Genomic DNA, 22,754 nt, shown 5'->3' with positions numbered 1-22,754 from the left:
GACCCCAAGTGATCAAGACAGGTTTCTATTTCCATGAACGCTGGCTAACTGCTATTATGGAAAAGTACAACTTCTGTGATGCTATGTCACAGAAACTTCCTTACCATTCCCTACATTGCTCCAGTAAGGAAATGTCTGTTTAGGGGAGCCATTACATTTCAATTCTTTCACACTGTTTTTTCTAAGTCCCTGCTGTTGCTCTGAAACTCTTCCACCAAACTATATCCAAACCCGTTATGGCAGAAAAACCACAGACCAAAACATTTTCAATTAGCAAGTAAGTTATTACTGAGCCCCTGTTATGTAATCCCTCAAAGATCACTTCAAAATCCACTTGTTCCCCCATGACCACAACTGCTAAACTCATCATTTCATTTTCCTTTGCTCTTTTCTAAGGTCAGTTTGCAGTAAAGTATATTCCTACTATTTACAGGTTATCATGCAAACAAAATACTGTCTTTATGAAGTGTATCAGCACATAACTGCTTAAAGAAAAAGGTGCTACTGACATTAATATGGAGGTAGATGGGCATATTATTGCAATATAATTAGAATGCTGTAATGTTATCCAAAGAAAAAAGCAATTTTGTCAGCTGTACATGGTTATTTCTTTACAAGAGAGACATCTAGTGGCTGACTTCTAAAACAGGATTGGAGCTCAATTAGTAATTCACACTGTTGTTAAATAATGTGTAAATAAATAATAAACAATTCTATCCTCATACACTAAGTCCAAAAGAAACCCACACACAGATAAAGAACCTTGAAGCAAAAGGGAATGAAAAATTCAGCTGTAAGCTGACAGTTGTAGAGGAATGGTAAGAAGGACTGGGTTGCTTACAGGTCATGTGTAGACCAACTGAGGGGGAAAGGAAGGTCAAAACTTGGGTCCTTTTCTGGGGAATGGGTGGTTAGTCCACACAAAAGAGCCCAAGCCTGGAATTCAGCTAAAAATATTTTTGGGGAAGGGGCCTCTCAATCTTTTTTCCTTGACAAGTCAAAATGCATTCCCGACCTCAGTACTGAATCCTCAGACTCAAATAGTCAGGAAAATAAAATAAGGGACTCATGTGGCCAAATGGGACAGGCTGCTTAATCCAGGCACAGCCAATACATCTCTAGATTTGATTTCCATGCTTCCTGTAGCAAAACACTAAAACGCTATTGAAAAAGAGTGGTAACTAAGGATAAAAATGTATATTTTTTATATGATAGTAACAGAATACTTTTCAAAGATTCTTTTTACAACTCAAAATGTATACTGGTCCTGCCCATATCTATCAATACCTTTTAAAATTATTATTTAAAAAATTCATTTATTCTTAAAATAAGCATTATATGGCAATGGTCTAAAATTCAAAAGGTACAAAACAGCACATAATTCTCATCCCTGTCCCCTTCCACCCAATTTCCTTTTCTTATGATATCCGCTGTTACCAGTTTATAACTTTACTCAGTATTTCTGACAATCATTCCATATTAATACGTTCAGACCTGCTTCATTCTTTTTCCATTGTAAATGCATACCCTAATTTGTTTAAATAGTCCACTATTGATGAATTATTTAGATTCATACTACTCTTGCGATTACAAGCAACACTGCATTGAATATCCTTGTACATATTTCATTTTCCATTTCTATGGTTCTATCTATCAGATAAATTTCTACAAGTAGAATTGCTACGTCTTCGTGATCCATCTCTTTTCCACTACTGACCTTACCTTTGTACTGGGGCCAGTACTTATTTTAAACAATTAGGATGTTTTAGAAAAGATAATCTGAAAACCTCAATAACATACATTAAGAAATCCCAGAGAATAAAACAGACTGAGCTCATCTGCAAGTAAGAGATATCTTCAGGAACCAAAAGGAAGCAGGAACTAAAGACTACGGTGGAATGGTGAAGCTACATCTGCTTTGAAAGCCTTTGTCAATCTTGGTAATAGACGTTTGCCAACAGCCACGGGTGACAGAAGACAAATTTTGGGCCCACATAAGCTGGAGACCTCAAACTGGAATCAGCATAAAACCAGTGAAAGGGTAAACCAGAAAAATCCTGCATATTATCAAAGGAAGACAACTAGGAAACTTGTTGACCTCAGTTTGGGCTCTAGGGAGAAACGTAAAGGGAAAGATCTCAACTGAAAATGTGCAACTACAGTTTCCTCAAATTGATTGGGGTTCAAATTATTCCTACTAGTACAGTCTGGGAAACTTAAAACGAAAAAATTAAAGAAGGTCCTGAATTGGTGCCATGAAGTGTCTTGGCATAAGTAAACACATACCACCTTCTGAATCAACTTGAGTTCACAGCTACATTGTAGATAAAAAACATGAAAACCAGCCACCATAATCAAAAGTCAGCATAAACAGCAGATAGCAGTAACAGACTTCCAAGAACTTCTGATACTTGAATTATTTACAGATAATAGTTCTAAATTATTAAGCAAAGGGGAACAAAACATGAGAAAGGAATACAGTTCTATCTAAAGACCAGGTAGATTGCAAAAAGAAACAGAACTTCTAAAACTGAAAAATAAAACACTCAGCTAAAGATACGATTATGACATAGCTGAAGAGAGTGACTTGGAATAAACTACCTGAATAAACTGCCCTGAATGTAGCAAAGACAAACAAATAAGAAATTAAAATAATACCTTAGAATTTCCAAAACTGTCATATTCAGGAAGCACAAATCCCAAAGAAGGTAAGAAAATAAATAAAATTTTAAAAATTCCCATGAGAAGCACCTGGGTGGCTCAGTTGGTTAAGTGTCCGACTCTTGATTTTGGCTTTGGTCATGATCCCAGTGTCACAGGATCATACCCCGCATTGGGCTCTGTGCTGACAGTGCGGAGCCTGCTTGGATTTCTCTCTCTCCCTCTCTCTCTGCCCTTCCCCAGCTCTCTCTCAAAATAAAATAAATAAATATACATTTAAAAAATATAAAAAATTAAAAAATAAATAAGAAACAAATCACATGAAGACCTATATCATAGTGAAACTGCAGTATTCCAAAGACAAAAGTGAAGATCTGAAAGTCAACAGAAAAAGAAAAAAAAGGACTATATAAAAAAGCATTCTCAACAGTGGCAAAAAAGTAAGAAGACAGTGGAATAACTGAACGTAAGTACTGAAATGTCAAGACTTCATATTCAGCTAAACTATCATGAGGCTGAGCTATGAATTTTAAATCATGAGCTTTATGGAATCTTAAATAAGACAAAACTCATCTTTAAGGGAAAAAGAACAAGCTGTCTATGGGGAAGAAAGGAGCTAACAAGGAAAGATCTTGCTGGGGTGATGGTAATAGTCTATATATTCATAGGGACTGTGTTATACAGATATACGCACACCTCAGAAATAATCATGGATTCAGCTGGAGACTACCACAGTAAAAATAAATACTGCAACAAAGCCAGTCATATGAATTTTTTGGTTTCCCAGTACATAAAAAGTTATTTTTACACTAACTATATGGTAGTCTGTTAAGTGTAAAATGGCATTATGTCTAAAAACAAATGATAATCTCATCTGAGCCTTCAGTGAGTCATCATCTTTTTGCTGGGGCAGGGTCTTCAGTATTGATGACTGCTTATGATCAGGGTGGCAACTGCTAAAGACTGGGGTCACTGCGGAAATTTTAAAAATAAGACAACAATGAGGTGCCTGGATGGCTCAGTTGGTTAAGTGTCTGACTTTGGCTCAGATCATGATCTCACAGGTTGTGGGTTCGAGCCCTGCATAGGGCTCTGTGCTGACAGCTCAGAGCCTGAAGCCTACTTCCGATTCTGTGTCTCCCTCTCTCTCTGCCCCTACCATGCTTGCTCTCTCTCTCTCTCTCTCTCTCTCAAAAATAAACAAATAATAAAAAAAATAAGACAACCAGTGATTTCTCTGTAGCATGTGATGCTGTTTGATAGTACTTTACCCATAGAACTTCTTTCAAAAATGATGCCAATCCTCTTAAACCCTACTACTGCTTTATCAACAAAGTTTATGTAACATTCTAAATCCTTTGTCATTTCAATCTTTAAAGCACCTATACCAGTAGTAGATTCTATCTTAAGAAACCACTTTCTTTGCTCATTCCTAAGAAAAGTTTTATTGAGATTGCAGCCATTCAGTCACATTTTCAGGCTCCACTTCCTTTTTTTCAATGTTTATTTTTGAGAGAGAGACAGAGCACAAATAGGGGAGGGGCAGAGACAGAGGGAGACACAGAATCCGAAGCAGGCTCCAGGCTCTGAGCTGTCAGCACAGAGCCTGATACAGGGTTCGAACTCACAAATGGCGAGATCATGACCTGCGCCCAAGTCAGATGCTAACTGACTGAGCCACCCAGGCACCCCTTCAGGCTCCACTTCTAATTCTAGTTCTCTTGCTATTTCTACTACATCTGCAGTTACTATCTCCACTGAAGTCTTGAACTCCTTAAAGTCATCCATGGGGGTTGGAATCAATTTCTCCCCAATTCCTGTGAATGTTGATATTGTAACTTTTCCCTATGAATCAGAAATGTTTTTTAACGGCCTCTAGAATGGTGAATCCTTTTCAGGAGGTTTTCAATGAACTCTGTTCAGATCCATCAGAGGAATCACTATATATGGCAGCTATAGACCTATGAAACGCATTTCTTAAATATTAAGACTTGAAAGTCAAAATGATTCTTTGATCCATGAGCTGCAGAATGGATGTCGTGTTAGGAGGCATAAATACAACATTCACCTTATTGTACATCTCCACCAGAGCTCTAGGGTGACCAGCTGCATTGTCAATGAGCAGCAATATTTTAGAAAGAAATCTTTTTTTCTGAATAGGAGGTCTTAACAGTGGGTTTAAAATACTCCTTAAACCATGTTATAAACAGATATGTTGTTATCCAGGCTTTGTTTTTCCATTTATAGAGCATAAGCAGAGTCGATTTAGCATAATGCTAGGATTTTTGGGACGGTAAATGAGCCTTGGCTTCAACTTAAACTCTCCGGCTGCATTAGTCTCTAATAAGATAGCCTGTCTCTGAAACTTTGAAGCCAGGCATTGGCCTCCACTCTATAAAAGTCTAGCTATCAAAGTCTAGATGGCATTTTCTTCTAATATAATGCTGTTTTGTCAACACTGAAAATCTGTTCTTTAGTGTAATCACCTTTTAAAATTATATTAGCTAGATTTTCTGGATAACTTCTGCAGCTTCTACATCAGCACTTGCTACTTTACTTTGACCTTTTATGTTACAGGGAAAGTTTCTTTCCTTAAATTTCACAAACCAACCTCTGCTAGCTTCAAAATTTTCTTCTGCAGCATCCTCACCTCCTCAGCCTTTATAGAATTGTAAAGATTTAGAGACTTGTTCTCGATTAGGGTTTGACTTACAGAAATGTTGCTGATTTATCCTCTATCCAGACCCCTCTCTCCATATCAGCAATAAGCCATTCATGTGTTCATTGGAAAGCACTTTTTTTTTGATGTTTGTTTTTTTTAAAGTAGTTTATTGTCAGATTTCTCATGGCAATGAGAAAGAATGAAATCTGGCCATTTGTAGGAAAGTGGATGGACCTCGAGGGTGTCATGCTAAGCGAAATAAGTCAGGTGGAGAAGGACTGATACCATATGTTTGCACTCATAGGTCTAACAGGAAAACAGGAGGAACTTAATGGAGGACCAGGGGGAGGGGAAGAGGGAAAGAGATTTGGGGAGAGAGAGGGACGCAAAACCTGAGAGACTACTGAATGCTGAAAATGAACTGAGGCTTGAAGGGGGAGGGGGAAGTGGAAAAGGGGTGGTGGTGGTGGAGGAGGGCACTTGTGGGGAAGAGCACTGGGTGTTAGTTATATGGAAACCAATCTGACAATAAACTATTTAAAAAAAGAGAGAGAGAGACTATAGATGCTGGCGAGGGTGTGGAGAGACAGGCACCCTCCTACACTGTTAGAAAGCACTTTTAATTTCCTTTAAGAACTTTTCCTTTGCATTCAGAACTTGGCTGTTTGGCATAAGAAACCTAGCTTTAGGCCAATTTCGACTTTGACATGTTTTCTTCACTGAACTGAATCATTTCTAGCTTTTGACTTAACGTGAGAGACAGGAGACCCTTTCTTTCACTTGAACACTTTAGGAGGTTACTGTAGGATTATAAATTGGCCTAATTTCAATATTGTTGTGTCTCAGGGAATAGGAAGCCTCAAGAGAAGGAGAAAGATGGGCAGATGGACGACTGGTGGACCAGTCAGAACCCACACAACATTTATCAATTAAGTTCACTGTCACATGGGTGCAGTTTATGGCACCCCAAAACAATTACAATGGAAACACCAAAGATCACTAATCACAAAGGTCACCATGACAAATATATAATGAATAAGTCTGAAATACTGTGACAATTACCAAAATGTGACACAGAGACATGAAACAAGCAAACGCTGTTGGGAAAATGGCACAAATAGACTTGTTTGGTGCAGGGTTGCCACAGACCTTCAATTTGCAAATGACATCGTATCTGCAAAGCACAATAAAGTGAATGAAGTGCAACAACAAAAAAGTATGTCTAGCTATGCATTTGTCAAAACTCTACAAGTGTATTCCTAAGATCTGTGCGTTTCAGTGCACGCAAATTTTATATAAATAGGAAAAGTGGGCTTCCTATCTTTCAGACAATATCTTAGCTCTTTTTTCTTCATTGAACATATCATGGATGCCACTCCATGACAATACTTCTACAACTGTTTTTGTTTAATGGTTACCTAGAACTCTATCTTGTGAAAAGACTACCAATTTGACTCAGTCCCATACTGATGAACACTGAGGTTGTTGCTGGGTTTTACACTATTAAAAACAGTGCTGCAACAGATACGCATACATCTCTAACTGTACTAATATATCTGTAGGCTAATTTCCTTGAAGAGGTATATGTAACATTTTGAAAAATATTACCAAATTGCCTTCTAAAATGACCACTAATGTATATTCTCAGCAACAGTGGGACAGCAAATTGGTCTGGCTAACCCATACCTTCATTACATTAGAAATTATCAGTAAACACTTAAATGCTAGATATTACATATACCACGTATGTATCTTTCTATGACACATGTAAATATGTGTCTTTTGAGGACCTATTCTTATTCTTTCCCCCTTTTCCTAATTAGGTACTAGTCTTTTTTCTTATTAATGCATAAACACTCTGTCATACATGTTAAAGGGTTTTTTTGTCCTGTTAGTCTTTTGAGTTTACTGTGGTCTTTTTTAACCATACAATTTTAAAAAAATTTTTATGTAAATTTAAGTTATTTTTTTTTCCTTTATGGCCTTGGATAAAGTATTTTCTCACTTTAAGATTATGAAACTATACTAGTATTTTTTTATTTCAAGTTTAGGATTTTGATCCACCTGAAGTTCTAGTTAAAAATCCAGCTTTCCTCTGACAAATGGCAAGCAGACTGACTCCACCCCATTTATTAAGTAATTATCTTCATTAATTTGAAATGTTACCTTCATCAGATGCTAGAGTACCAAACAGCCTTACATCTACTTTGTATAATTTACACTAACTATAGATTTCTATGTCAACACAAAAATTTTACTAGAATTACATAAATTTCAATGAGTCTAGCCTTATTACATTTTCACATTTTTCCTGGTACTTCTTCTATGTTTATTTTTCATAATGAATGTAAGCCGTATTATTATAAATTATTTTCTTCTTCTAAAAAAAATCCCAAATCAAAACCAAACAAAATTAGTATTTTGATTAGGATCACATTGGTGATAAAAGATCATTCATATAAGAAATGTTATTTCTATAATATTGAGTTTCCTAAAAATAGGTATCTTTTCCATTTTTCCAATCTTTTAGTCACTTGGAAGAATTTAGGTTTTCTTCATATAGATCTTTCATATTTCTTACAACAGTAATTGATTAGCAATGGGTGAAAGTGAACATAAGTATGCCCCACAGAGAGGAGGTAAAGGAGTTCTCTCTGAAAGAGTCACTATTTTATTTATTTTATTTTTTAATGGTTATTTATTTATATATAGAGAGAGACTGAGTGCAAGTTGGGGAGGAGTAAAGAGAGAGGGAGACAGAATCTGAGGCAGGCTCCAGGCTGTTGCAGTATCAGCATAGACCCTGATGCAGGGCTCAAACTCACAAACTGTGAGATCATGACCTGAGCCAAAGTCGGACACTTAACCGACTGAGCCACTCAGGCACCCCCGAAAGAGTCACTGTTTTTAGAGAAGTGGTCTGAGATCTGCTTCAGAGTAAGCAGATGAGTCTTCTACTGGACACATTTCCTTATCAAGCTTCTTTATTTTTTAAGAGAGAATGTCAATCTTGCTTTATCTTAACTATCTTAACTTATTCCTTTTTTTTTTAAATGTTTATTTTTTGAGAAAGAAAGAAAGAGAGAGGGAATGCATGTGCATGTGCACAGGGTAGGGCCAGAGAGAAAGAGAATCCCAAGCAGGCTCTATGCTGTCAGCAGAGCCTGACACAGGGCTTGATCTCACTAACTGTGAGATCATGACCTGAGCTGAAATCAAGTCAGAAGCTTAATCAACGGAGCCACTCAGGAGCTCCTCAACTTATTTGTAATATAAGCATCTATTACCTTCTCTTTGTTCATTAAAGCTTAATATTATGACACCCCGCAAATTCACCAGTCCTCTAAAATTCGTCACTATTAAATACAATTTTGACTCACAGAAAGATTAGTGTTATATTCCACCTTTGACTATAACATGAAAATCACATTTCCTATTCTTATAAAAATACACACATCACACAATTCTGCATATGAGACTTAGGAGATTCATACTGCTCGAACACTGGTCAAATACTCTTACCATAAAGGATGTCTGGGTATGCAATGTACCTATGCGTCTAAGGTACCTGGTACACCTGCTATATAACCTCCAGATAGTTCTACAGAGGTAACCCAGGCACAATCATGGAGCATTAGCCACACTTCGCATGAGGGTATTTATGTTTTTTAAGCTTTGTATTTTGAAATAATTTCAGACTTCATAGAAAAGTTACAAAAACACCACAAAGAATTCTTCACTCTGTTCAAAAATCAGCATGGGAATGTTTAATTTTAAACAAGTTCAATTTGAGTTTTTTATTAAACGGTAACTCGAGCTGCTTAAATAAGCAAACGGGCAATTTGATACCATAGGTGTTGTAATAGTCCTCTTTGTGTACAGGCCCGAAATCTCATGTGATCAATAACAAAGTCCCCAAATATCTGAAATTTAAAGTTTTTTCATTAACTGCTTTGCCAGCAAAACCTGCCCAAGCCAGTGCACGATCATCATTTACCCACTGTAATGTAAATATTTGCAGGTTTCAGCTTCATGTATTGTTTGGTTATGTAATGCTGCCTCAGACCTCCCAGACGTGAATATAATACAGTAAATTTACCACATCCCTAAGGACTTCAGGTAAGAGAAGCAGTGTCAGGTACTACTTTAGTTATCATTTCATTTAATAATCCTCTCAATCCAGTAAATTCAATCTTGCCCAAGGTCATCTACTATGTACTAAATGGTAGAGGCAATATTCAATCTTAGGTTTATCTGAGTCAAAGCATTAATAACTTTTGAAAGTTGAAAAAGAGGTGCGCCTGGGTGGCTCAGTCGGTTAAGCATCCGACTTTGGCTCAGGTCATGATCTCAGGGTCAGTGGGTTCGAGCCCCATGTCAGGCTCTGTGCTGACAGCTGAGTCTCCCTCTCTCTGCCCCTGTCCTACTCAGTCTCTGTCTCTGTCTCTCAAAATAAAAAAAGACATAAAAAATTAAAACAAAAAAAGAAAGTTGAAGAAGAGTACTGAAAATGAGTCTCTTAAAAACAGACTACTGGGCACGGAAAGTGAAAATAAATCCCTTGAAAGGATTTAGTATCCCCTCCTTCCAGCAAGTCAAATTTTACACTTGAACTTTTAAGATATCACTGTAATGTGTCATGAAATGTTTCATATCTCAGTAGCAATTAAATGAAAGGAAATTTTTTTAAATGTCATTTGGATCAAATTAGCAACATTTTTTTAAGAGATAACTCAGTGGCAACAAGATGTTTAAACAGGTTTAGTCCCAGTTTATTATTACTAGTCACACTTTCAGATGAGAAAGCTGAGACAAAAAAAGTCAGGTGGTTGGGCCTAACATCACACAGCTAGGAGAAGGCTAATCATAAATTTGAACTTTCATAGCTTGGGTTCAGTTTGTGCTCTTAACCACTCCATTTTCCTACCTCGATACTGTACAGAATTTTTTTACAACTATTTAAAATGAATCAAAATGACTAAGACACATTAAAGGATAAACAGACTGGTGAAAATATTCCCCACATATGAGCTGTAAACAGGCACATCTTAAAATAGAACATTCAAGAGCTCAGTCTCTCCAATAATCAGATATGCAAGAAAAATTTATTCAATTAAAGTGCAAGTATAACTACAATAGACATTCTCATACTTCTCTGATGAAGACACAAAGTGGCACGATTTGGGAGAGGATAATTTGAAGTCTCTCTCAAAATTTTATTTTTTAATGTTTATTTTTGAGAGAGAGAGGGCGCATATGTAAATAGGAAAGGGGCAGAAAGAGAGGTAAACAGTGAATCCAACGTGGGCTCTGTGCTCACAGCAGAGTGCCTGATGTGGGGCTTGAACTCACAATCCATGAAATCATGACCTGAGCCAAAGTCAGACCCTTAACTGACTGAGCCCCAGGGGTTCCTCTCAAAATTTGAAATGCATATATAGTCTTTGATCCAGCAATCCTACTTCTATGCATTGATTGCAAAAAAAAAAAAATTCATGTCAGCACACAAAGTTTCTTCAGGGAAGAATTATTTAATGTTATTATAGCATTATTTCTAATAATTAAAAACCAGAAATACACTAAATGTTCATAAAATGGTAATAAATAAACTATCGTAGTCATAACTGGAATATACTACTTAGAAATATGGCAGATTAATAAATGCAGCTACAGAAAAAAGTATCCTTTTATTCATAAAGATATTAGTATTGTTCAACTTAGAAGAGCCATGTAATTTTCATACTCATATATTTAATGATGTATTTTATTAATGGGAAAAGAAGAAAACATGATTAGAAGAAACATGAAATATTATTGGTGGTCATCTCCACACAATGGAATTTATAGGGGCTATTTGTCCATTAAACTTTTTTTTATCACGAGAATATATTAGTTTTACAACTGCTACATACACTCATTTCTTCCTACGTTCTAGTTAGTGGTTAGGTAATGAATACACTAAAGGTCACAACTTTACACAATAGCTACCATCAGCTCCATTTTACATGTGTGAAAACAGCAAAGAAATTGAATCTAAAGGAGAACCCTCTTGCACTGTTGGAAGGCAAATTGGTGCAGTCACTCCAGAAAACAGTGTGGAGGTTCCTCAAAGAATTAAAAATAGAATTACTCTACAACCCAGCAATAGCACTTCTAGGAATTTATTCAAAGGATACAGGAGTGCTGATTTGTAGAGGCACATATACTACAATGTTTACAGCAGTGCTATCAACAACAGCCAAACTCTGGAAAGAACCCAAATGTCCATCAACTGATGAATGGATAAAGAAGGTGTGGTGTGATTCCACATACAATGAACTACTACTAAGCAATGAAAAAGAATGAAATCTTGCCATTTGCAACAACACAGATAGAACTGGAGGGTATTATGCTAAGTGAAATAAACCAGTCAGAAAAATACGGATATCATGGATATCATATGTTTTCACTCATCTGTGGAATTTGAGAAACTTAACAGAAGACAATGGGTCAAAGAAAGGAAAAATAAGCTAGAGAGAGGGAGGCAAACCATAAGAGACTCTTAAATACAGAGAACCTGAGGATGGATGGGGAGTAAGGGGTTGGGGAGGCAGGGAAAATGGGTGATGGTATTGAGGAAGGCATTTGTTGGGATGAGTAGTGGGTGTTGTAGAAAGTAATGAACCACAGGAATCTACTCCTAAAGCCAAGACTATTCTGTATACACTGTATGTTACCTAATTTGACAATAAATCATTCAAAAAATTTTTAATAAATAAAGTCTATTATTAAGTATGTTGCTATTCTCCTCATGGGAAAATACTAAAAAATTTACGGAAAACTAACTCCAAATCATTGTAAATTCATGAGCAAAAGGCATTAATGCAAAAAGAGTCCAATTTGCCACTTCATAGATTTGAGGTGTTCCAATATAATTGAGTATAAATTTGGGTTCTAAATCCAGAAAACATACTGAATGTTAGTATGTTTAGGGGGGAAAAAATCTCTAACCTATATTCTTGTACCTAGAGATCCCAAAATTTTACATTTGAGGATACATGCTTTTTAGCATTTTAGAACTAAGCTCTCATAACAACGGATAGTTTTCTTCATAACACAGGAATATATTTTATATTTGAGAAGACATAAACCAGTCACCTTACATTTCAAACAAATTATGTCAATTTCTAAATATGTCAGTTTGAAAATGCACAGTGGAATCATCTCATATTTGATAAATGCAAAACATTACTTTATTTCTGGAAGGCTACCCAGGAAAAAACAAAACCACTTTTATAAATATTTCTCTTGAAACAAAAAATAAATGGGAACATCATCTTCTAATATAATATCTTTTGAAAAGGTGGAAAGTTTATCAGAATACTGATACTTCTGATGGTTCTGCCTTTTTAGTTTATGAAGTGGTAAAACTAGAAGGGAGCCTTAGGGTTTAGCCCCCACATCATGCAGATGAGGCCCAGAGAAATTAATTGCAAGTTCCTAAACTGCAGTTACTAAGTTATTAAGAGGCTGAAGGAGGAGGAACTTATAGAGGATTTTTTTACTCTAAGTCCAGAACATGAGCATTTGAAAAGGATTATCTTCTGATTCATAGTCAGATGCGTTATCCATTGCGCGACTGGCCCCCTCCTGAAAAGGATTATCTAATAATTTAGTGGGCTACTTTCAATATTTTTGGGATCCTGTTCCTCTCTGTACTAATGGTACCTTTCAGACCTAACACTCTCAGAAAGCAGCAGCCTAATCTCTATTGTATCATCTATATTCAGATTTATTACAGAGGAAAAGTTTTCCAAGACTCCCTCTTCCTCAGCATTGGCTTTAAAGTGAAATTGAATTTCCCAAAATAGAAAGGATTATAAAAGCCAATCCGCTGGGGTCAAAGTTGTCCAGGGTCTTGCTTTGATTCATCAATTTGCCCCTGAAACCTCTGAAATACTTCCATAGTATCCCAGACACACACACACACACACACACACACACACACACACACCCCCGTAAGCCCAAATTTTTATTATTCACATGACATAAAATTAGTTAAAATTTCTAAATGCTTGTTTTCAGTGTGTGCAATCCTCTTGCCATAGACCAATAACAAAAAGCTCAATTGCTGTTTTGGGCAGCAATGCTCTATACCAAACCAACCTTCAAAGATGTTCCCGATCAAATTAGAATAACAATATACTAAGAATGAGGTTAGAAACTTACTTCTTATCAAAAAATGTTGAATTTTCTTTCCTCTTTGTGAATCCATTGGGTAGAAGCTTTAAATTAATGCCTTGTCTTCTGGCACGATTTTTCATAAAATACATCTAACAACCAAAAATAAATAAATAGACAAATTAATTTTAAAATGCTTTAAATTTCAAAAGTGAATAAAACAGTGTTCAAAATATAATAATTAAGACTTATTGAGTACTTATGTTTCACAAACTATGCTAAACATTAGTATTTCATTTAATCCTCATAGTACTTTGAGACTGGTACCTAGGAAGGAAAGTTAATGAGATGCCAACATTATACAGCTAATGTCTGAGAGTCAGAGCCTGTATTAAAACCCAGATACACCTAATTCTGGAGGCTGTCTTGTTAATCATAGGCTCTGGAAGCCGAAAGAAGGATTTAATGAGATTTTTAAAAACACAGGTCATTTGGCAATTCATAGGGGCTACTTGTAAAGTTCCTTTTCTTTTACTGAACTTTATTTTGATTTTTGTCTTTAGAAGAAGAATGTGTGCACACTTGCACGAGTCAGGGAGGTGGAGAGAGAGAGAAAGAACCCCAAGCAGGCTCCAAGCTCAACACAGAGCCTGTTGCAGGGCTTTATCTCATGACCGCAAGATCAAGACCTGAGCCGATATTAAGAGTTAGATGCTTAACCAATTGAGCTACCCATGCCCCCCCTTACTGAGATTTGTACCAAACTTAGCTGTATACATGCCTGTTTTTATTACTATACAGGTAGTTCACTGAAGGGAGGAACCATGGCATTGCCTGGTATAAGGCTTAACTTAAAGTAGTCAGTGTGGTAGGTGATACAAAACGGGATATATGAATATTCTGGCTCTGACATGTGTCACTCCACTACCCACCTGGGTTGGTTGAGCAGAACTAGGCAATTCCAGAAAGTAGTGAAGGAAATAATATCATCAAATTTTCTTCCTTGATCACTCAAGTGGCAAAGTATAAATTCAAGTTTTTGGTTTTGCAATACAAAGAATTAGAGAATTAAATCATAAGCCAAGGGAAAGGAAGAATCCGCTATCATTGGTTAAAAAGAGAAATAATTTAAGAAATTACATGCGATTTTATAACTTATAGGGCTTTGGTTTCAGTAATGGGAATGATTATAAGGACTACTCTCCCATTGAAAACGACTAAGAATATCAGAGAACGGGGGAAAGACACATATGTAATACAATATATTTCAAGATCACCTTAAAAACATTGGAGAGCTGACAAAAAAAACCCAAGAAAACACAGGCCAATATTTAACAAGAAGTGAAAACTAGGAGAGGTAAGCAAAGCAGTAAGAATAAGAAATGAGCTGAAAATCTTCCAGATGTTTTGGGTAAATTTTGCGAATTCTGGCAATACAGGCTTTTTCTTTCAACAGCCTTCTCAGTAAGAGGGTAGTAGTTATGACCCTGTAATCTTTTAGGAACCGCTCATGAAATGAAGCTGAGTCACAGAATATACCTAATTAATAATCAGATAAGGGAGAACCAGAAATATGTATGTGCTGCCGAAGGGAGCTCAGGGTGAACCAGAAATAAACCCTACCCCCAGAGTATGCTAGGAAATTTATATCGGAATGACTGGAACAGTGGGGGTGTGGCGGAACAGGGGAGGAGGAAAAACAATTCATAAGGAGCTGTGGTCATGAGCCAGTTCTTGCTCAGATTTGAAATGATTTGCCTTGCTTCTGTGGTCACGGGAATCTTAAACTTTCAACTTGACTTAAGATAGGCCCAGATTTGCAATATTCCCAGGTACCTGGCAGAATAAAAGAAGGCCTGTGTCCTACTCTTCAAAAACGTTCTCACAAATAATTTAAGAAAAACAAAGTAGTACTCAACAAAAAGCAAGCAAGCATAAAGAATGTAAGAAAACAAAGATTAGAGAGTAGGTACCAAAAGAGAAAAAAAGGGGTAGCTGAGAATTCCCCCATGTATTCAGACACTAAAAGAATCATACACAGACTGTAGAACAGCTATGCAAAATTAAAAAAAAAAAGAACAGTTTCAAAATACTTGCAGTGAAGACAAACTATAAAAACGGACTCAGTAAATTTTTATAAGAACGAAATAAAACTAGAACATACCCAGAATACATTACAGGGAAAAAAGGAAAAAAAAATCAGGTAAGTTAAAGGTATGCAAAAGTTAAAGGACAGGGAGGGAGAAGACTTAACTTATATTTATGGTAGTTTTATAAGAAAGAAGGAATAAGAAATGGGTTGATAATTTCCCAGAACTAATGAAAGACAACACAGATTCAGAAATTTAATAATTTTCAAATAAGATGAATAAAAAGAAACATGCATGTTCATATTATAGTACAAATAAAGAACGGCGAAGATTAAAAAATGCAGCCAGATTAAAAAAGATTTCAAAGCTGATTAAAAACAACAGATGACTTTGCAACAGTAACACTGGAAGCCTTAAGACATTGGAAAAATAATTCTAAACCCAGAATTATATAGAAAAATCCTTCTAGAGTAAAGAATGGGAAATAAATAAAAATTCAAACAAAAACCTAGAGTGACCAAAGAGGTGGCAACCAGCAAACCCTCTCTAAAGGATATTCTAAAGGATGTACTTGAGGCAGAAAAAAAGTGATCTCTCAGATGTAGGGTCTAAGATGGTGACAGAAGGAATAAAGAGCAAAGAAAGTGGGAAATATAAAGAGAAACCCAAATAAACATTGGCTGAATAAAACAGTAATCACTGTATGGAGATGTTTTTAAAAGTTAATTTAAAGAACTGAAAACAGTAAGAAAAATCAACATAGGGTTAAATGGAATTTAAGTTAACTGCTGGTAAACTAATATCTGCCTGAGATTTATCTTTATAAATACATTTTGTTAGAATGTAGCCCCCACCCATTTGTTTAAATATTGTTTATGACTGCTTTCTTGCTACACAACGGCAGAGCTGAGTAGTTGTGACAGAAACCATATGTCCTACAAGAAATATTTACCATTTGACCCTTCAGAGAAAAAGTCTGCCAACTCCTGTTCTAAGGTCTTTTGCATTGTGTAGGCATATGCTTAACTTCAGATATTGGTAAATTAAGCATGCATACTGTAATGTACAGCTTAACTAACAAAAAGATAGGAAAAGGGTGTATAACTTCTAACCTGATACAGAGAAAAATTCAGATGACAAAAAATCAATCCAAAAGACAAGAAAAAGAAAAATAACTGAAACAAATAACAAAAATAAAGTGATACACTTAAAGTAAAGTATACAGGTAATTTTATTAAAATGTAAATGAGGTTAATGATTCAGTTAAAAGTTACAGATCGTCAGATGTGAGAAAAACTAGAAACCAACTATACCCAGAACATAAGCATATAGAAAGGCCTTAAGTAAGGAAAAGAAAATAGACCACACAAAACCAAAGAATTGATTCAGCTTTGTAAATGTTAGTCAAAGCACAAAAAAAGCTAGAGACAGAGAGGGTCACCTCATAATGCCAAAGGTTAAATAAACCAAGAAGTATTTGGTGAGGTATACATTTAATAATTTAGCTTTAAAGCATACAAAGCAAAACAAACTGAACCACAGGGGAAATCACAGATCTGTCTGATGTTATCTATTAGGAAATGTTAACATACTTTTCTTTGAAAATTATAGACAAAACAGACCAAAAGGAAAAAAAAAGTAACATTATAAACAATTTGAACATAATAAATTTGACCTAAAAAAGGATATATAAAGTACTATATTCAGCAATTGCAAATTTTTTTAATGTTTATTTATTTTGAGAGAAAGAGAGAGAGCATGCACGCATACATGCATGCAAACAGGGGAAGGAAGGAGAGAGAGGAAGAGACAATTCCAAGCAGGCTCCGCACAGCTCAGACCCAGACACAAGGCTTGATTCCACGACCCAGGGATTATGACCTGAGAGTAAATCAGAAGTTGGACGCTCAACTGACTCAGCCGCCCAGGTACCCCGGAATATCTTTTTTTTCAAGCAGAGAACAGTAAAAATTTGACTATATACTGGGCCATAAACATAAGTGCTCATGTATTTTATTTGATTTCTTAAATGTTTATTTATTTTTGAAAGAGAGAGAGACAGAATGTAAGCAGGGAATGGGTAGAGAAGAGAGGGAGATGCAGAATCTGAAGCAGGCTCCAGGCTCTGAGCTGTCAGCACAGAGCCTGATGTAGGGCAGAAACCCATGAGCCCGCGAGATTATGACCTGAGTCGAAGTCAGAAGCTTAACTGACTGAGTCACCCCGGGACCCCAAGTCCTGATACATATATATATTATATATATATATTTTTTTTAGTTTTTAAATATTTATTTTTGAGAGTGAGAGAGACAGAGCACAAGTGGGGAAGGGGCAGAGAGAGAGGGGGAGACAGAATCTGAAGTAGGGTCTAGGCTCTGTGCTGTCAGTGCAGAGCCCAATGCAGGGCTCGAACTCACAAACTGTTAGATCATGAGCTGAGCCAAAGTTGGACACTCAACCAATAGAGCCACCCCAGGTGCCCCATGTCCTGAAGTATTTAAAGGAATGAACTTTTAAGAGTATGTTCTCTGATCATAATGTAATTAAGCTAACTTAAAAAAGATATAATAAAAGTTAAGAGGATACATTAAAAAAATAGAAAAAAACATGTAATAGCAACTGATCTAGAGAAAAAAAGACCCAAAAAACCAATATTACAAAAGAAATTACTATAACTTCTATAGACATGTAAAGGAGTTTTTTTAAATGTATTTTTTAAATTTTATTTTGAGAGAGAGAGGCAGAGAGCAAGCGGGGGAGGGGCAGAGAGAGAGGGAGACAGAATCTGAAGTAGGCTCCAGGCTCTGAGTTGTCAGCACAGAGCTCCACATGGGGCTTGAACCCACAGACTATGAGATCATGACCGGAGCCAAAGTTGGATGCTTAACCAACTGAGCCACCCAGATGCTAAAGGAGAAGTTTAGGAAGAACTTCAGGTCAATAAATTTGAAAATTTAGGTCAAATGAACAAATTCTTAGAAAAATGTAATCTACTAACACTAACTCAAGAAGACACAGAAAACCTGCATGGTCCCACAAATAGTAAAGAATATACCCCAGTAGCCCAAACTCTAAGGCAATACTGATTCCTTAATAAATTTTACCAAACTCCCAAGGAAGAAGTAATTATAATATTAGTGAATGCATCCAAGAATCAAATGGGAGCATTCCCAAATAATTTTATGAAACTAGAAGCATAGTGATACGGAAAATTGAGAATACCAAAACGGAAAATACCAATCTCACTAATCCACAGAAATACAAAATGAATGCATGGATAAAGTGTACACACATATAATACAAATAAATTTTGCAAAGTGTAAAAAGCTTGATATGATAATAATACACCATGCAAGTTTAGCTTAAAAGAAAAAATCAATTAAAATGTTACTATTCATATTATTAGAAAATTATAGATTAAAAGAACACAAATGAAATAATCAAATACAGAAAATGTATTTGATAATAGCATTCATGATAAAATCTGATAACAAATGAGGACTAGCATTTCCATAATCTAGTTATCAAATTATTTCTAGAAAAACTTTAAGAGCAAATATCATGGTGCAGTCTTAGAAGTTTTCACTCTATGATCAGGAGGTTATAAAACAATACGTACAGAAGAATTAACATAGAGGGCCTAAGATGGTTACCTTTATGCTAGTGTGCGGGAACTTGAATGACTGGTAAATGGTTCCCTAAACTGACACAAAACTTTTCCTGAAATAGTAAGTATGGTTCACTGTGCCTGAATTGTCTGTCTAAACAATATTATTGTATTATTTCCTTTTCTTCTAGGAGTCGAATTTGGCACCTGCAAGGCAGAGGGTGCTTCTGCGTCCAGCCCCCATAAAAGCCTTGGGCAGTGAATCTCTAATGAGCTTGCCTAGTAGATACTACTTCACATGTGTTATCACAACTCATTGACAGAGGGATTAACTGCATACTGTGTGGACGTGGGACCTAACACATAAATATCTACTATCAACAGTAGTACTTGATACTGAAAGGGAAGTCCTAACTAACATAAGGCAGTAAGGCAAGAGAAAGAAGAATAAGGACAGAAAGATAAAAACAAATTGTGACAAATTATTTAATAAATATTAATATCACAAATGTATATCAATGAAAATTCTCAAGAAATCTATTGATAAGGTACTGAGATAAATTTTAATACTATAAAATGTGGATTATAAAAAATACAACAAATAACAAAAACCTCATTCCTAAATACCAGCAAACAGATTAAAAAAAAAACAAAAAAAAGTGCTATTTAAGAAGGCATGAAAAAATAAAGAATCTAGGGATAAATCTAACAAAAAAATGTTAAGATCTTTCCTGAGAAAATTAGATATTAAACCTATTAAGTAAATGCAGATACGACACTGAAGGATTTCAAGATTTAATACTGTAAAAAAGTCCAATTACCCAAGTTACGTTATAAAATAAATGCAACCCCTATCAAAATTCTCAGGGGAATTTAGGGGACTGTAGACTCAACAGGCTAATTTTCCACTTTTAATAGAATTACTAAACAGCCATCCATGCTAAAGTACAGCCACACTCTAGAAAATGAACAAAGTCACAGGAATTACTCTATGAGATAATGAGTTGCAGTAAAAACATACAATTATGAGAGATGCCTGGGTTGCTCAGTCGGTTAGGCCTCTGACTCCTGATTTCAGATCAGCTCATGGTCTCACAGTTTGTGAGACAGAGCCCCATGTCAGGCTCTGCGTTGACAGTGAGAAGCCTGCTTGGGATTTTCTCTCTGCCCTTCCCCTGCCTGCTCTTTCCTCTTTCCCTCTCTGTCTCTCTCAAATAAATAAACATTAAAAAAAAAAAAAACGAGGGGGCAAAATGGTGGAGAGGTAGGGAACTCTGTAATTTTCACCCTCCCGTATCTATTAAACTAAGAAGGACTGAAGCCACAATACTCTGATCTAAAAAGAGTGGGAGGAAAAGACACAGAGTCCACAAAGATGACAGCCTCATCGGTGCCTGAGTGCGTGCGAACTGGGGAAGATAAAAACCAGCCAGCACCCGGAGGTGTGGAGGGGAGGTAGCCCTCCTAAGCGCAGAGCATTGGAGAGTGCGCAGAGAGGAGGGGAAGAGAAAGAGAGGCTGAAAACACTCATAAAGCCGTCTCTAGAGAAGAGAAAAATCTCAGCCTGGGAGGGAGAAGGATCCTATCATCCCATCTATAACTGCAGGGTACAGGGAGAGAGATCCGTCCCCTTTAGCTGGTGTGTTTTCCTTGGGCTTGGCGCCCTGATCCTAGGCGGGGCAAAAGAAAATGTTCCCCGACCCCCACTACTTGATCCCTGGCTAGGAAGTGGCCACTTACAGGAGTACATCGCATCTTGGGCGGTGTCATTAAAATGTGTGGACTAGGATTTGGAAATGAAGCGGGGCTTGGAAAATACAACTTGGCCCACCCACGGCACAGGGAGAACGGGCCAAAATGAGTGTGTTGCAACACTTGGGGCACTGCCGTTCTTCTCCCCACAACCACCAAGGTAGGTCCTCAGGGAGCAGCCCTAGAGACCTACCTACACCAAACCACGCCCATCCGCATGCCGGAGAGCTGCCTTTTCCTTTTTTTCTTTTTCTCCTTCCTCCACGCCCCAACCCCCCAGCCCAGGAAAGGTCAACATTGATGCATTGCTAGGATTAAATCAATTCTTGCCTTCTTGCTACTCAGATAGATTTTCCATTATCTCATTCTTATCTGTCCTCCCCACTGATTTTATCCTATTAGACTGTCCCTTGTCTTTTGCGGTTTTTGTCCCCCCATCCTTTTTTCTTCCTTTCTTTTTTTTTTCCTTTCCCCTTTGGTTTCCTTGTTTGTTTGTTTTCTGTATGTTTGTCTGTCTGATTTCCTTTTCAGGGATACCTTAAGGAACAAGCCAAAGTACACACAGTAGAGAGTCTGAAATAGCACTGAGTAGGGAAATAAAATAACCAAAGGCACAACAAGGGAAATTGAGAGACACCATTAAAAGAACACTTCCTGAACGGACAGACCCTGGACAGGAAATGAGCTTCCTCTAATATAGCAATACTAACAGGTGCAGAGTGCATAATGAGCTTTTTAAAACTGACAAGAGACAGAAAGCTAGTCATAATGACGAAATGGAAGAATTCTCCTCTAAAGAAATTCCAGGAAGAAGTCACAGTCACAGAACTACCCAAAACAGATATAAGCAACAAGAATTTAGAACAACTGTCATAAAAATTAATCGTTGGGCTTGAAAAAAGCATGAAAGTCATCAGAGACACTATTGATACAAAGACTAGGGACCTTCAAAATAGCTGTGATGAGTTAAAAAAATGCTATAAATGAGGGGCATAATAAAACAGAAGCAGCCATTGCACGGATTGAAGAAGCAGAGAGGACAATAGGTGAATTAGAAGACACAGTTATAGCAAAAGAGGAAGCCGAGAAAAAGAAAGATAAATTGATCCAGGAGCACAAAAGGAGACTCTGAGAACTGAGTGATACAGTCAAACAGAACAATATCCGTATGAGGAATTCCTGAAGAAGAAGAAAGAGAAAAAAGTCCTGAAGGGGTGCTTGATCAAATTATAGCCGACAATGTCCCCAATCTGGGGAAGGAAATAGACACTGAAATCCAAGTAACACAGAGAACTCCCCTCAGACATAACTTGAATCAACTTCAGCATGACATACCATAGTGAAACTGATAAAATATAAGGATAAAGAGAGAATTCTGAAAGCAGCTAGGGATAAAAGGGCCCTAAATACAAAGGGAAACCTATCAGAGTGGTTACAGACCTATCTACTGAAACTTGGCAGGCCAGAAAGGAATGGCAGGAAATCTTCAATGTGACAAACAGAAAAAAAATATGTAGCCAAGAATCCTTAATAGATGTTGGAGAGGATGTGGAGAGACGGGCACCCTCTTACACTGTTGGTGGCAATGTAAACTGGTGCAGCTGCTCTGGAAAACAGTGTGGAGGTTCCTCAAAAAACTATCGATAGAACTCCCTTATGACCCAGCAATAGCACTGCTGGGGATTTACCCAAGAGAGACAGAAATGCTGATGCATAGGAGCACATGTACCCCAATGTTCATAGCAGCGATGTCAACAATAGCCAAAACATGGAAGGAGCCTAAATGTCCATCACCTGACAAATGGATCAAGAAGATGTGCTA

General features: G+C 36.8%; 1 protein-coding gene across 1 annotated transcript in view; it reads right to left on the bottom strand.

Annotated features, from left to right (window-relative positions):
* ZNHIT6 (zinc finger HIT-type containing 6) overlaps window positions 1-22,754 on the bottom strand; it is a 65,048-nt gene that overhangs the window by 32,593 nt on the left and 9,701 nt on the right. The window contains exon 5 of the mRNA XM_029949346.1: window positions 13,532-13,635. Coding sequence (XP_029805206.1) covers window positions 13,532-13,635 — 104 coding nt within the window. The remainder of the gene's footprint in view (window positions 1-13,531; window positions 13,636-22,754) is intronic.

The sequence above is a fragment of the Suricata suricatta genome, chromosome 8 (genome assembly GCF_006229205.1).
Source record: "Suricata suricatta isolate VVHF042 chromosome 8, meerkat_22Aug2017_6uvM2_HiC, whole genome shotgun sequence".
Classification (NCBI taxonomy): Eukaryota; Metazoa; Chordata; class Mammalia; order Carnivora; family Herpestidae; genus Suricata; species Suricata suricatta.
Note: the sequence above shows the minus strand (reverse complement) of the source record. Positions and strands in the feature narration are given on the sequence as shown.